The following is a 17,648-nucleotide window of genomic DNA, read 5'->3' as shown; positions in this document are numbered from 1 at the left end:
GAATAGTCAGGGTTTCTTGATCCAAAAAACACTGATCATGAGACACTTTCATGGAGCATCTCATAGAACTTTGGAGAAATGTGTTTATTATTGCCCTGAATCGCTGCTAGATTGGGAGATGTGTTTCCTCTCCACCGCCCTAAGGTCACATTCCTCCTGCTCTTCTCGGCCACTTACTCGGAGGTTCCAAAGGGGAATGGGTCCTTGTGATTCCATTTTACTTCAATCAAGCTCACCAGAAAAGGTGGCTAAGGATACAGTCATTGCATACACATTAGAGGAGACCAAAGTCAAACATATCCAAGTCAACTTTTTTGAGGGTAAAGACATTTTTTTGACCACTTTGCCCTATTATTTTATAGATGAGAATAGAGCTTTTGGGGATAAATGAACCATTCCCTTATATTTCTCCCTATTAGACAATTCATATTTTCTATATAGCACAGAGGAATGGGGACACTAAGCTTAGGACTCCTGTGTTTTTCAGATCAATTTTATTCAACTGTTGACTTTTAAAAATGAAAAAGTTGCTAAGACATAAAGAGAAGAAATGAGATCATATAGAAATACAGCATAAATAATTTAAAACAGAACAGAAAATGGATGATAGGGTAAAATATCATTGGTCTAGAAGGATCCTTAGAGATCATCCAGCTTAACTGCATCAATTTATAGATGAACATGAAAAGGCTGGACTGATGAAATGCCTGCTCTAAATCCATACTTCCAGCTAGTCACCAAGAGAAGACTGAGCTAGGCCCCCTAACACCCATCCTGAGAGTTTCTCAAGATCTTGTGCTGTCTTTCTATGGAATCTCCCTCAATTCACAGCTCAACGAAATCAGAAATTATTTAAATAAAAAATTACCAAATTTCTTCCCCAATGTATGCACTTTCTCAAATCAATGATTACTGCAGGCTATGTTTGCAACTTGTAATTAGAAACAGTTGCTTCTGATTTTTCTTATTTGAATTATTAATCTCCTATGTACTGAACCTTAAAATCCATTAAAATGTCATCAAATGACCTGCAATGAATGCTTTTATGTTTGTATCTCTTGCAGTTTTTGGTTTAGTGCCATGCAACTTGTGAAGTACAGTAACTATTCGCAACTGATTTGATTCTTTCCTATTTAATGTTAAATGAATGTAAGTAATTTAATGTAGATTTATGCAAGAAGTGCATCATGGTTTCATTTGCTAAGAAAGGAAAACTGTTGCTTGTTTTATTTTTAGTCTACAAGGTTGCTAGTAAAACTTTTACTTCAAGGGAGACTCTTTTTTACTTTTGTATGAATACAGACCATCCTTGCTTCCTTAATTGACGAATAAGAACTGACATATGTTTTTCTTTGCACTTGGGAGTGGCCCTCATTTTTGGACTTTAAGGTTTAAAGTTTAATTTCAACCTTATAAAAAAGAGCTTAAATTTAGGATAAATAGGGTTTTTTTTTTCCTTCACAATTCAGGCATACTATTTCCAATAATCTAAAATAAAATGGGTTTAGATAGCCTCTTGAATTGGGCAGAGCATCCTGAAAGAGACTTAATTTTATTTCTTAAATGCTAAGCTTAGTTGTATAATTTATTTCATAATGTTTTCTTTTGTTGTTAAAGATTTAATTGAAATTTCTTCATTTCTCTTCTGACACTAAAAAATACTTTCACAAGATTAAAAAAATCATCCACTGCTGATTATCTTCTTTGTCACTTTTGCATCCCAAGAAAATAAAAACATAGAAACAAACAAACAAAAAACACAAAAACTATACATACTTTAGGCTCCTTGGAAAAGACCAAACATGCTTACTTTTAAGAAGAGACAAACATCCTCTCTTTAGCATGTTGCCAAGCACATAGCACTTAGAATATGCTAGTTGAGCTGACTGGAATGCATGACATATGTGGAACACTAAAGAAAATGGGGATGAATAGCCCAGGAAGAGAAAACTCTGAGAGACATGAGAACCAACTTTAGAAATTGGGAGGAAAACAGGATCAAATTGATTCTGTAAGGCCCCAAAGGAGGGGACATTTGGGAGACAGATGTTGCCTTATCAGAAAAAAGATATTTCTTATAAAGCTGTCAGAAAGAGAAGGGATGCTTAAGTAAGAAAAGAACAGTCTATCATTGCAAGTCTTCACGCCTGGAATGGGTGACAACTTGACAAGGATGTTGAACAGAAGATCCAAACATTGAAGAAGAGTGGAAAAAGGGGGCTTTCAACTGTGAGAATCAATGAAAAGATTTATCACCAGCAAGCACACAGATATGTGGGAATGCCTATACATTTCTTATTTCCATATCATTATGGGAGAAGAAGGTGAATCTATTTGTAAGACGTTGTGATGTCAGCATACTTTTTAACTCAAATGGGAGAATTTACAAATGGTTCATTTCGCTGCTCCAGCCCATGGCCTTGGGAATGCACCAGTGGTGAATATATCCAAGACCTAATAGAGATAGCATCATAATCTACATTTATTAACATATATTTATTGGGCACATTCTATGTGCTAAGTACTGTGGATAGAAAGATGAAAGCCTTTCCTGGTTGCCCCAGGTAATTATCTGTACTGTGTTCAATTCGCTATTATAAAATCTCACATAAGGCTTTGTATGTAATTGTGTTCTAGATTAGAAATTCCTAAAGAATGGGACAACCCTTTAGTCATCTTTGCACCACCTGCCATTAATACAATAAAACATCAGAAATAAAATTTCAGGCTCCCAAGATGGGTGCTGAGAAAGAAAACTTCCTCATTTTTCTAATGAGCTGTTCTCTCTGATCTGAGCATTAAAGATAGTCTAACTTCGTCCCCTTATTTCTGCTGTCAGGAGAGCTTTTGCTTGACCTCAGATTCAACAAGATTATGAGAATGTACGAGACAAAGAAGGAGAAAGTTAAGATTTCTTGAGATCTCAAAGAGGAGGATTCCTAACATGTCAGAAAACTAGGGCTCTGAGTTTCTATCTAAGCTGAATCTGTTCTGTCCGTGAAATCCCATGCCATCTTGGTCTAATTGCAATTGCCATTCCTGGGAATGGTGTCTACAGGGTATTCTGTGGATTTCAATCAATTTTCTTCCCCCTTCCGGTAGCAATTGTGGCATCTGTAATGCACATTTCTTATGATACTTAGTAAATTATAAATAAGGAATAAACATGACTCCTGTCATTTTGGAAATAAGCAACTTTCCAGACTGTGAATTGTGAGGAGGGTCCTTGCATGCATTTTTCCAGAGCATCCTGATACGTCAACTACCACAGAAAACTGGATGTAGCTATCTGTGCTTTACAAGGCCAGACCATTCCCTAGCTTTGCCTGGACATAGCCCAGTAGGTCACAGTTCTTAATGTACCAAAGAAGCCACCCTATAAGGTGCAATTTAAGTGGTCTGCATTGGGAAGGAGATTTTGACTAAATAAACTAGCAGCACAAGTCGATGCTACTAATTAGAGTATTCTCTATATCTATTCAATCATGTCTCTCCTTACTTCTTTCTCAGGCAGCACTCAGAAAAAACAGTGGAAAATCAGACTTGGCCAAAGACTATTTTCAAAGTCAGATGTGATGTTCTTCCTTTCTAATTTATTTTTCTCTTGAGCTTATGCTTCCATCAAAATTAAAGTTACCGCTGTAAGTAGGAAATTATGAGACATACTCTATACTAACACATTGTGATAAGCAGAATAATAGGTGTAGCATCTTTTTAATATGTCAATGTAAAAGACAAAACTTTACATAATTCTCCTATCACTATAAAAATGAATTGGAATTGTTTTTCTTCCAAAAAGAAAAAAAAAAAGCACTAATAGTCTATGGATTTTCCTAGGATCATAGTTCTTAAAGCTACCTAACTATCATAATCAACTTCAGATCTGCAAATAAAACAGATGCCTGAGTGTAATCCTAGACTTTTAAATCAAATCTTTAAAACAGTACTCCAGTTCTTAAGATTTTAACAAATCTCCAAGATTCCACTGTGAAGCCGGTTTAAGAACTATAATTGCAAAGTGTGGAGTCTTTCTCAAGTTCAGGCAACGAGCTAACATTCACAGTCTTATTAAGATAGCCTACTGATGTTACTTTTAATAAATGCATAGTAAAAACATAAATATACCCATTTAAATTTGGTCTGGGAGACTTCAATTTGGGTTTTAATTAGAAATGTCAACCATGTTTAAATCTTTTGTTTCAAAGGATATACGGCAGGTTTTGAATAATGTCATTTCGTTATAATATTGATGCAACCCCATAGAAACTTAACTCTTATTTATATCAGTTAGCCTACAGTAAATTGGTTTCATTATATGTTGTTTTGCTTTAAGTTGCAGAACTTATTGATGACATTAAGTGAGGACTTGCTGTAGTCTAAGACATGCAAAAGAATGAATTTGGACACATATCTTACACCATATACAAAAATTAACTCAAAAGGGATCAAAGACCTAAACAGAAGACCTAACACTATAACATTCTTACAAGAAATCGTAGTAGGCCAAAAGCTTCATGACATTGGATTTGGCAAGGTTTTCCTGGACATGACACCAAAAGAACAGGCAACAAAAGTAAAAATAGGCAAATTAAACTATATCGAAAACATCTATGCATCAAAGGACACTATCAACTGAATAAAAGGCAACCTACTGAACAGGAGAAAATATTTACAAATTATATGTCTAATATGGGGTTAATATCCAGAACTCCTAAAACTTAACAAAAAAGCAAATAAGCAGATTAAAAAATGGGCAAAAGATGTAAATGGACATTTCTGCAAAGAACACACAGACACTGACAACAAGCATATGAAAGAAAATATGCTTAACTAATCATTACAGAACTGCAAATCAAAATCGTAATGAGATATTACCTTACACTCATTAGGATAGCTACCACCAAAAAAAAAAAAAAAAGTAAATAACAACTGATGGCAATAATGTGGAGGAACTAAATAAAATTCTTGTGCACTGTTGGTGAGAATGTAAAATGGTGCAGCCACTATGCAAAATAGTATGGCAGTTTCACGAAATATTAAAAATAGAATTACCATATGACATAGTAATTCTACTTCTGGGTATAGATCCAAAAGAATTGAAAGCAGGATCTCAAAGAGATATTTGTACACCCATGTTAATAGCAGCACTATTTACAAAAGGTAGAAGCAACCCAAGTATCCACTGATAAATGAAGGGATAAGCAAAATGTCTCATATACATACAATGGAATATTATCCAGTATTAGAAGGACGAACCTTGAGAACATTATGCTAAATAAAATAAGCCAGTCACAAAAAGACGAATAGTGTATGATTCTAATTATATGAGGTATCTAAAGTAGCCAAATTCATAGGGACAGAAAGTAAAATGGTAGTTCCCAGGGGCTGGGGGTAAGGTAAAATGAGAGTTGTTGCTTAATGGTTATAGAGTTTCTGATTTGCAGAATGAGAAAGTCTTGAAGATTGGTTGCACAACATTGTGAATATACTGATCACTACTGAACTGTATACCTAGAGATGATAAATTTTGTTATGTGTTTCTTACCACATTTTTAAAAAGATATAATTTAAGAAATATGATATAAAGTGAATTTTGGTTAAGTGACTTCTTTCATCATACTATCTTCCATTATGAAATCAAAGATTTCATCTAAATAAATAATCTGAAATGTAGTTAAAGAAAAATAAGTGAAAATCTGGCAAACATTAGAAAAGCATACTAAATGGGAATTATAACTTTTTGATAGCAAAATACTCAGCATATAAATAACACAAAAATTTTATAGATGATACTTTTATCAGTAGATATACCATGTAGTGTTAAATGTTTTGAAGTATGGTTATGTGTGTCAAATTGTTGTGATTGAGAATCTGCTGCCATGTATAATCTTTAGAGTTTTACACCCCAAATATAATCTCTCTCTCTCTCTCTCTGTCTCTTTACTGAGAATAGCAGAAGCAATTTACCATATATTTAGCTCTTTTCTGGAAAACATCAGACAAGATTCTCTGGGAAATATCAGAGTAGTTTGTTACCATATTCTGCATGGGGAAGTAAGTAAGCGCATATAAAGCCCACATAGGAAACATTCAGCTCAAGTTTAGAAGTGAAAGTTTTCTCCAAAGAGTTCTGTGGTATTAAGTTGGCAAATGACTAAAGTATCAACACATGAGCAGATTGTGCCTATGCTGAGCAAACAAATGATCTGGCTATTTATTTCACACTGTAGCTGATAGTCAATTTACGCACTGATGCTGTATTTTGTTTTGAGCCTGAAAAGTGACAGCTCACTGTCTAATAAAGGCTGCGGCACCCATAGTCGGAAATAACCTAGTAGAAATGACATCGAGTCCCAATTCTCTATATTTGAACAGTAAGTTACTTCTAAGAGTAAATTTATAACTTGACAAACTTCCTTAAATCCAGAATTGATTTTGTGTAAAATGTATTAAGTTCTGACTTAGACATCTGTAAATATTTAAATGTTTTTAGTATATACACAAATCAAAATGTGAAAAATATTTGTACGGGTATGACTATCCCAAACGACCCAGCTTGAATGTATAAGGGTCTAGATTTGAAGATGGTTATAGTGACTCCATAGTTTTTGCTCTAAACTTCTGGACATTACATTTTCTTCCAGTTTTAGTACACTCACCGTCACTAACCCATTTGAGTCATAGGAGAAAAGTCCTGTGAAATAGATGCTACATTTGGTGTATTTTTAGAAAATAAATACTAAGTTTAGTCTTCAGAGATGTGTCTATTACATCTTGAGGAGCCTTGTGACATTATGGAAAATAAAGTATTTTATCTAAACATCTCTGATGTTGCAGATAAAATTCCAACTTATTTAAGTACCTTTCATTTTATTATAATGGAGTATCCTCCTCAACAATATTATAGTCATTGAGAGGTATTAAGAAGATTTTGAAATTTAATGTCTATTAGTCTTTCCTTAGCATCATTATTTAAACTAAATGATAATATTTAAAAGATGATAAATATTTTTATTTTGATGAGAAATATCATGTAGTCATAGAATTCTAAAGTTTTATAATTGCAAGGCACCTGAATGGTTATCATGTTCTTTTCCAAATTGTACCCAGGGCATAAGTTAACCAGGAAAAATATTCTATTTTCTTCCAAAGCCTCTCAGAAAATGAAATTCACAATATGCTTTTAATAATACAATCCAGGGTTCTCTAAAATATTTGTGTAAACTAACTGAAGAACTGTTTACAGTATCTAGTTGTGTGGAAATTATACTCTTGAAACATCAGTCTATGATATCCCATTAATTTCTGTCATGTCATCTGTTCATTCAACAATTTATATAATCAAGATAAAGAACTATCTAAAGGATTTCAGACACCTGATCCAAAATGATATTATTTGAAATAATAGTGTCCTCTTTAAAAGTCACAAGTCTTTGATGATCACACAAAGATATTAAATTTTCTTATCCAGAATGCTTCATACATTAGTTATTTTGATAATTTTATCTTAAATGCTTGGAATTTCAAACACTTTAGTCAGTCACCACATAAATATATAAGTGATATCTTTAAATGGAACTGTGGCAAGAATACAAAAAGGTCTTGAGTTAGTAAAGGCAGTTTTAACAATTTAAAAGAGAGTCTGATCAACTTGGAAAACCCATCTTACCTGAAATGTGTTAAGTGTCTCTGGATGTCCAGGTCTAGAATTGGAGTGGGTCTGGAGGATCCCAGTGGCGATCTATCTTGGCTCAAGAGGTCTTGGAATTCTTTACAAATTTGTCTAAAATAAAAAATTCAAAGTTAAAGTTGAACTCTCGAAATGGGGCTTTAATTTCACCCTATGAGGTTTATAAAAGGTTTGTTTTCTCTTTTACGATAGCACTAGATAAAATTTGATAAAGCAACCTGTGAAGTTCCATCCACAACATACAGATGAGGTTCACAGTGGCAGCTCAGTTCTCAAGTACTATGGGGTGACTACAAACCTTTCAAATTGAGTAACAGTCCACCGGCGTTGATAAAACCAATGTTAATTTTAAGGTGACTATTCATAAATTAACTCCAGGATAAGGAAAATCTATATGTAAGGATCACAATTAATAATTTTTTTACATTAAAATGTGATTTGGGGGAGATAGCATATTTGTAAAAACAAGTCTAAATCAAGTTATAGGCTTCTTTTGGAGCCATGATTCAAGTAGGCTTTGGAAAATGTTTTTTTTCCAATATTATAACTCAGACTATTGTGGACTAAATTTGTATTTTAATATTACACACAATTTAGTCCACTAGCCTCACAAAAATTATTGTTCTACTCCATGTAAGAGCATTTTCCTGCTGCTTTTCTTACTTTAAAAGGTTATGATTTCTGATGACTGGTTTCAGTTTTAATTACCACATTGCCATGCATGTTGGATAACAGTAAAGCCCTTGGAATACATAGTCCAAACAATACTATTCTAAAGAAGCAAAACATGTAAAGAAATAACTTTTTATAAAATCAACAACAATAACAACAAACACTAGATTGATGCAGTAGCTGAAGAGTGAAGTAAAGGACTCCCAAAGAATTGCTCAAAATAATATGTCTTCTGAAGTGAGACTACTCCATATTCAAGGGATAATATGATAGTGATTAGGTTTTTTTGGTCAGGATTGACATTGGGCAGTCACAAAATGTAATCATGTAGCCCTGACTATAATTATCAATATAGCCAAAGACAAGTTCAGGAGAGTCAAATTATCCCAAGTGAATGCAATTCCATGGACCCAGCCACTAATTCCTCTCCAGAAATTTGTGTCATTAACAAATGACTACTAAAAAAATGACAAAATGTCTTTTTGTCATTTCATAATGATAAAATAATTTATCACTGAGTTAAAATCAGTGGTGTCCTGTTTATTATAGGTGCCTACAATTTATCAACTTCTTCCAAAGATCATTTGTGATTTTTTTTTTATAAATAATGAGACAAGTTTATTGTCAGTGTTCAAATATTGCCTCATTTCACAGAACTTGCCTTATTCATTTTGAACACAAGTGAAAGTAAAGAGGATTGCAGCGAGAGGAAAAACAAATGAACAGAGAGGTAAACCTTCATCTGCTATAAATCAAACATGTTTTTGCATATCCCCCTGCTAATGTTTGGCTGAGTCTCTGAGATATAGCATTTAAATGCATGCTTTTAACAATGGCATGTGTGTGCTTTCATAGAAAATATTTTGTCTGAACTTCATACTTTTTCTGTTCTGAGTCAGACTCAGTTGGCTGACTTTCAGGTATATAACCTAATTTTAATAGATGAATAGCAACTAAAGCTAAGTGTTTGATGGCATTAAATGATGACATTTGGAGGGATATCATTATCTGTTGTGCTTTGTGTTAGTCGATAGTTAGCTATATTGTTATCTTAGTCTTTAGGAAATGTCTAACTAAAATTTTAAATATAGATTCATGCTATCATTTTTCAGACTAGCAAAATAAATTACAATTTAGTAGGCTAACTATGTGATCCATTACTACAAAGGAGTATTAGAGTTGTTTAAAGACTAGTCTTTCAATTTTCTATCAGATTAAAATATATTTAAAAATTTAAATGAAGGTCAAAACATTGCTTTAGTTCTTATGTTATGATATGAGAATTATTTGGATAATTAACAAATTTATGTTGGCAAACTAACTTCCTTATTGTATAAACAATACAGCAAGTTACAATGAACTTAAACTTGGTGAAGAAATGAGGAAAAGGCGAAGTGTGGAAAAATTTAACTTATGCTTAGCAATTCAACTACTCCACACGAAAAGCTGTATCAGAAGTTTCAGAATTCTCCACCTTTGATATTTGATTCTGCTGCTTAACTCATGACTCAGGACAGCTTCTAGACTTAAAAACAGATAACAATTTAGTAGCTATCCCTTAGGCAATTATCGTCAATCTCTCATTGTGGCAAAAAGTTATTATTTTTTCTGCTTACTTTCATTCTCATTTAAAATTTTATTTATGAAGCTACAATAAGAAATACTCATTTCTCAAAAGAAAATGTCACATTATGAATTATGTAACAGGCGATCTTCGATGAATCATAAATTCTAACTTTATCACTTTTGTCATTGTCCTTAAGGACATAATTTTTTAGTTCATGTCTGAATTTAAAGTTCTATATTTCTCTTTTTGATGATTAATGGTATGGTAACACTAAATTAAAACTTGCTAACTATTCTGCTTTACCTTTATGTGCATCAAATGTTAATCATATTTAGTTCTAAATTTAATGAAGAGGTTTAAATATTTTCCATAAATCAAATAAATGTTTTGTGTGCTACATTTTAGATTTCAAAAACTGTCTTACTCAGTTTCTATCTCTCATAAATAACTATTTAATCACAACAAAGTATTTGGTTAATCAACAAAGCACTAGAAATAAAGAGGGATTAGGAGGCTAACGGCACTTAACCAATGGGCCTTTCATACAATTATATATTTGGCAATATAATTCACTACAACTAAATCTAGTATTCATAGGGGAAAAAAGAGATATGTAAGCCAATCTGCTGACACAGACCAGCAATTGAATATCTCATACAAAGAATTTTGAATTTTTTGATACAATTGTCATGGTCTTAAAAACAAAGGTGAGCTGTGAGAATATAATGAATATCCAGGAAGGTTACTTAATTTCAACTTTGAGTATTTTAATAGAAAATAGGCAATGCTTTACCATTAGAAACCACTTAGAACATGTGTTATACCCACTGATAAGTTGCAGAAAGATGTTATTCCTACACGTTCCTTACTTTATTTACTTATATTGATGACTGCTTGTATTGTGTATGTTTTCTATGACTGCATGGTATCTGATTCTTCATTCTTATTTCACGTTTAATAAAAAGATGGGATGGATATAAATAACCAAAAAGACAAAAAAATGATAAAGGTTCTCTTCTGATTTTTAGATGTTTATGGCCTATTTACTCTCATGTAAAATAAGGTCATTAGAATTACTGAACTCGATTTTTGCTCGACACTTCATGGTTTGTAAATGTCTAACTATGGGCAGAAAAATCAAAGAAAGTTACATGTTTTCACAAGATTTTATGAAATCAAAGATCAAAATATCACCTAAAATAACATACATGACTTAGATCCCAGGTAAAAGGAAAACAGGACTCCTTAGTTGAATCTACAACTCTAAAACATATGTCTCAGTGTAACTTTGACAAATATGTAAGTACTTCCCTTATTCTCTCAAGTTCTTCTAACATTTACTTCTGTGAAAAGAAAACCGCAGCATCAGTTTGGATGCACTGACTCCCAAATACTTAAACAGAGTTATGGGAGCTCCCAAGAAAATGGACTTTGTGTCTGGAATGTTAATGGTGGCATTTCTGTGTGGTAGGGTAAACAGTTACAGGCCCGATCTTGGGGTAAGACTGGTGAAAAGAAGAATTTCTCTGGTTTAGGGAGTGAAAGTCTTAGAATATGCACAGTAAAATCACAACTGAGTAATTTGAGGTACAAAATACAAAGGTGTTTTCTCTTGGATAATTTGTATTTTGGGATAATGGTGCCATTCAGAGGTATTGCATGGGTATATATATTAGGAAATCCATATGATCCTGCCAGCTAGAATAATATGATGCTTTGAGAACACCTAGGGAATACTAGCTTCTAGCACTGTATAGAGGTTTTGATCCATAACAAGTCTTTATATTCTCCTGAGATTATATTAAGGATTCAAACTAACTGCATGAACTTTCAGTTCTTTCTGAAGAAACTGAAATATGACTGATGAAGACCCTTCTTAGTCAAGGAACTATTTGGAAGAGGGAAAGAGTAGAAACAAAATAGAAGTGGAGACCCCTCTGGAGATAAACTATACAAAAAGTCCAGGTTTAGGTCTTTCCACTAGCAAGTGTTCAGGAGCTTCCATGGCACGAAGTTTATCCCTCAGTTTTAAATCCAAATACTTTACCTGCCTTATAGTTTTTTTTCTCTAACTCTCGATCTTCATCCTCTCCTTCTGCTATACTTTTCCCTTTTATCACCTCGTTTGGCCTTTTCTCTTCTCCTTTTGCTACAACTTTTATTTTCCTTCTCTTTGCTGCAAGAGAATTTCTAGTACTCTCAGAAGAGCAGTGCACAAGTATATCCTAAACCCAAACGGGGACAGCCACAAGCAGCATAAACCCCAAATAAAGGACTCAAGTGTCTCAGGCAAGCCTGTTAGGTGGTATGTATCTTATATAAACCATTAAATTTGTAAAAAGATCTATATTATATTGGAGGTTGGTGGAAGAAGGAATATTTGCTTCTGGTTTTATATATTTTGAGCCAATTTAAATTTTAGCCAACACGTTGTAAAGTCATTTTTTCATCAGTTTATAAGGAGCACTGTTTCTAACACTATCTTCTTATGCTTTCTCTTTAGAAGTTATTCTCAAATAAGAAACTAATTTATAAATGATAATTTAACTAATAGTCCCACCTGGGACTATTAGTTCTAAAATCTGAGTTTAGAATTAGGAAATTAGATAAGATTATTAATGGTCTCTATGTAGCAGTAATTTATTTTAATAAGAACAAGAGAGCAAGAATTAGCTACTACTTGAAAGATTTTTCTGTAAAGGTTTGAACATGACTTTCAGCAGTACTTATAGTTCTGCTGGGCTTTCACGCAATAAATGGGAGCTCCATAATTATTTATCAAAGAAATTTCAAGTTTGAAATTGAAGTCATCTCATGCAAGCTTCCCCTTTCGTACATGTGTCATTTCCTTCACTTTAATTCACATTTTAAATGGACTTTCCCCCACAGTTTCATAAGTATAGCCAAAATACCTTTTCTTTTAGACAGTATCACCACAGGGAGTGGGGTGGTACAAGGACTATTCGCTTAATTATACACAAGAAAAGGTGGGGACACTCATGGCTATCCTTGGTCCCAGAGGTCTCCCTGTTACCTTTCTTGCACCTAGGGCCTAAACTTTTGTCACATTGCCCAAACACTCACAGTGCTTCAAGATCTTTATCGTCATTTATGAAGGCACAATGAGTGGCTGACACCAAATTATATAGCAACCAAAGGTATATTTGCTTGGAACTCCATCTCTTAAACATGTTTTTCTCCTAGGAATTCCTGCGTATTCTGGAGAAGTTTTCTAAGAACTTCCATCGGTGACAACGATAGCCCCATCACTGATTAAGAGCGGTTTGGAAATCTTGCTATGGGCACAAGTGGTGTGTGGAGGGTCCTTGTTTCATATACCTAGCGGCCAGTATGTGAGACCCCTTGTTTTAGACAATTGGTGTTTTCTGACCCATCCCCTGATTCAAAAAACAAACAAACAAACAAACAAACAAACAAACACTGGAAACACTGAGAATAAAGGCTTGTAGAGTCTTCCCCACTCTGCTTACTTGGTCGCTAAGATCATCTTTTTTCTTGCTGTCTGTTCTTTCTGTTCCATATGTTGTCTGGCAAGATGTTCTCCGACAGCTTTGGCTGGAAACTCTGTTTCACAAGTGTAGCCAAAATCACGAGCCAAGTGTAAAGCCTCCCCTGTTGGCAGACAATAAAAATCAGTTTCTCGGGAATGTCCAAACTCAATAAAAGTAATACCTTATATTTTCCTCAAGTTTCATTCTTGGCTTTGGTCAGATGGATTATTTTTCCTGTTCATTCTAAACGATCCAAGAAAAAGGACTTTTGTGAAGGATGGAGTAAAATGAAGAGAAACTGAGAAACAGTAGCTACTTACCAGGCAGGGGTATGTGGAAAATCCAGGGGGAAAACCAGTCCAGGAGTTTTGACTCCCTTTGAGGCTCCGGCCATTAGACCAGACTGACATCTGAGATCCTAGACATTAACACCCTCGGGAAAAAAGTTTCATGGGTATGTCATTTTGTTGCTGCACTACAGCCCACTACTCTCAGTATATCTGAAATATTCAGATATCTTTTCCATTAGAAGTATCAAAATATTGGCAAAGGCTCCAAATAATTTTCGAAGAAGTTGGAACACTTTGGAAAGGGAAATAAATGAATTATATCAATTTCGCATCATTACGTTGCCAAAGAGGATATAGTGCATAATTATCAGGCTTTATGGTAGGCTTCAGTACCCTTTAGCACTATGTACAATGCTCCTTAAATATATTATAAAATATATAATGCTTATTAAGTATTACAAAATCGTAAATAACTTTTGTTTTTTCACAAAATCTTAACCCAAGTAAATTTTTAAGAAATGGGATAAAAATGGTTTATCTGCAAAGTAAGACTTGGTGATGGATTTCAGTCTGGAAAACAGCAGTTAGTATTTTTAAAGCTCAATCAAGCCAACTCTTATCTGACCGTTAAACAATTTAAAAATCAAGCTTTTACTACATATATATTGAGAACCTACTTTGTTCAAGATGCAGTGGTAAGTAGGAGCAACGAGGGATAAAAAAGGGCACCAAAGATCATCTCTGTTTCTAGGAAGGTGATGATCATACCAATACTAGTAGCAACAACAAGAAACACAAACACACCTGAGTAGCACTTTATAATTTATGTTATACCTTGTAAGCATTATTTATCATCTTGATATGTTTTTGACACTATATTGACATTATATATAATATGAGCTATTGTTTACAAGTATTAAATGAGCATTAGAGATAAAGTGTTTTACATAATTTCAAAGGAGGATAAATTGGTAATCAAGGAGAGGTGACCCAAGAGGCACAAGGTCAGTCAAATTTTGCCATGAAAAAATAAAAAGGTCAGGCTTAATGGCCAAATCATATGATGTTTATTTGGTGATTGGCCAAAGTAAGTCTAAGAAGTAATGCATTTGATCCTTCTTTATACTCATAGAATAGCAGAGTAGTAGATGAATTAATATCAGAAAGAAATAAAAATGGTTAATATTACTATACAGAAGGGAGAAATGTTTATAGATTTATAAAATATATATACAAAATAGGTTAGTTAACATTAATGAAACTGTCATATATTTTTCTCATAATGACTCTTTTTATCTAGGAAAAAAATATTAATCTTTCAGACTGGGAAACTCATATTCATAAAGAAAGACAAAGGAAATTGCAATATAAAATGGGAAAACATTTTAGTATAATAGAGATGAGAAAATATAATCCTAAAAGTAATTTCATCTTCAATTGTTCTTGAATACCTGTCTTTCTTAAACTAAAAATCCTAAGGCGGGGGGGTGGGGGTTGGGGTGGGAGGAAGTAAATAAACTCCTAAGACTTTTTTCAAACATTTTAATTATAAAAAAATTTCAAACATATAGCGAATTCCCACATGCCCACCCTTATTGTTATACTAAATTTGCTTTATCACATACCTATTCAGTTTTCTTTACCTCTTCTCATCCATCAATCCATTTAACTTCGGTATACATTTTTCTAAAGACTTTGGCATTATATAATTAACTGGGGTTCAATATTTATTTATAGTTTTTTCCCTAAAAGCTTTTATCTCAAGTTTTCCCTGATATATATAAAGAAGAAGGAACAAGACTAAAAACTTCTTAGTCATGGTTTATTTATATGATTTATATTTACTGAGTAAACAGGAACTGGTGGAGTCCTTGCCTTTGCTTATGTGACAAAAAAAGTACATTTATACAATGAAAAGCTCCACTGTGATGAATATACAAATGTTAGTTAATATCCTTATTGGAAGTTTCAATATGTACAACTATTAAACAAACATTAAAATTAGACTCACATTTATTCAAGTGTGTTTAATTTTTATTTGTTACCATTAGATGCCAATGTTGTTTTTCATTTCTTCATTCATTCACTAAGTCTTTAACATTTTTTATTCTCATGATGTAGGCCTTGGAAGAGTCTAGTTTAATATAAAAATATTTCAATGGGGTAAACATATTAGATCAGATAATGTTTAGTGAATTAGCCAGTCATGATCCCCCCCGCCTCGTCTCTAGGTATACAAGTATAAGCAATATTTTTAAAGTGCTCATTACCAGTAGTTTATCACACTAACCAATGAGGGGGGAAAATATGTGCAAGCTTGGCAGGAAAAAAAATGGTATAAGTATATTTTTTAAAAGGACATTGTAATGTTATGTACTGCAGTGGTCCCCAATCTTTTTGGCACCAGGGGCGGGAGCTCCTATGAGAATCTAATGCCTGATGATCTGAGGTGGAGCTGAGGCGGTGATGCTAGCGCTGGAGAGCAGCTGTAAATACAGACGAAGCTTTGCTCACCTACCAGCCTGCTGTGCGGCCTGGTTCTTAACAGGTTAGGGACCTCTGCCATATAGGACAGTTGCTTTTACTAGAAAAATGACAGAAGGAAGATAATTTGAGAAACTTTAAATTTGAAGTAAAAAGTCTTAAAGCTTGATCTACCAGATAGATCACAGCACCTGACCACAGGAGAAAATCATGTAACCTTAGGACTCAGCACATATTTTGCAAATAACAATAACACCATTTATAATGTCATTTTTGTACCGCAAGTTGAATTATATATATATTGATATATCTGCATATTGACACAGAATTAGATACTTAAATAACATTTTTACACAGAAATCGATATTTAAATAACATTTTAACAGAGGCTAATATATATATGTGTGTATGTATGTGTGTGCATATATATATACATATATATGTGTATATATATATAATTTTTTTCTGTCTACTGTTTGTGCAATAGTGGGAAAGTGAAACAGTGAGAACAGGAGGATGGCAGCATGCCTCTTAAATTTTGTGCTAAAACCTGATTCTTGAGGATCTGGCCCATTTTATGCAAAGCTCTCACCGTGTGGTCTTTTAAAAACAGTTTGAATGGAACAGCTGCTATTTACATTTACACTGACAGCCAGATCCTTCCTTCCCTTAGTTCTGTTTACTGCTTTCTCCTGCTTGCGATGTAACATTGTTACTGGATGTATAGCAATGCTACATCAAAAGAAGTGGCAAGTGAAGACACTCTGATATGTAGTTAAATGTGTATATCATGCTGCAAAAGCTTTATGGGTGAAGACCCAAGAATGAATGAATAAATGGATCCATGAATTAAAATACACACGATATTCAGCAATGATGACAAATTTATAGTTAAATACTGTACAGCGGATATCTTAGAGTCACCAAGTTTAAGAAAAATAGAAATTTTAGGATCTGAAAAACACATGAATAAGACTCTATGGAATTTGGCTGATTTGTGAAAATAAAGATCTACAAGCGTCTCTGTCTCTGTGATGGGACAAAATGCCCATGTGGACAACAAACTGGTACAGTAACCTGTGGTGAAAAGAGTGATCTGTGAAGGGCCAAAAACATTTTTCCTTCTATTCCCATAGAGCAAATATGGCTGCCTCCACCTCGTTTTTGTGCAAGTGAGGTAGAATGCCCTAGTTATTTTTTTCTTCAGAATAGATTTAAGTTATCCCTTTATTTCAATGCATTGTGCCACTTGACAGACCAGTCCCACACCTCTTCTTTTTTTTTACACATCTGAAGCAACAACACACAAACTTTGGCAAGTATACCCATTGTACTTCGTGGAATTTCAAGAATTAATATTTTAGAAGTAGAATACATGGGTGTTTGGAGTAATATTGTTAGTGCTTGGACAGGAGTATTCTAAGTGCAAGGCT

General features: G+C 33.7%; 1 protein-coding gene across 1 annotated transcript in view; it reads right to left on the bottom strand.

Annotated features, from left to right (window-relative positions):
- Positions 1-17,648, bottom strand: part of TFAP2D (transcription factor AP-2 delta) — a 53,912-nt gene that overhangs the window by 9,216 nt on the left and 27,048 nt on the right. The window contains exons 5-6 of the mRNA XM_011354810.1: positions 13,421-13,562; positions 7,670-7,783 (exon numbers count right to left, since the gene is read on the bottom strand). Coding sequence (XP_011353112.1) covers positions 7,670-7,783; positions 13,421-13,562 — 256 coding nt within the window. The remainder of the gene's footprint in view (positions 1-7,669; positions 7,784-13,420; positions 13,563-17,648) is intronic.

The sequence above is a fragment of the Pteropus vampyrus genome, unplaced genomic scaffold (genome assembly GCF_000151845.1).
Source record: "Pteropus vampyrus isolate Shadow unplaced genomic scaffold, Pvam_2.0 Scaffold18, whole genome shotgun sequence".
Classification (NCBI taxonomy): Eukaryota; Metazoa; Chordata; class Mammalia; order Chiroptera; family Pteropodidae; genus Pteropus; species Pteropus vampyrus.
Note: the sequence above shows the minus strand (reverse complement) of the source record. Positions and strands in the feature narration are given on the sequence as shown.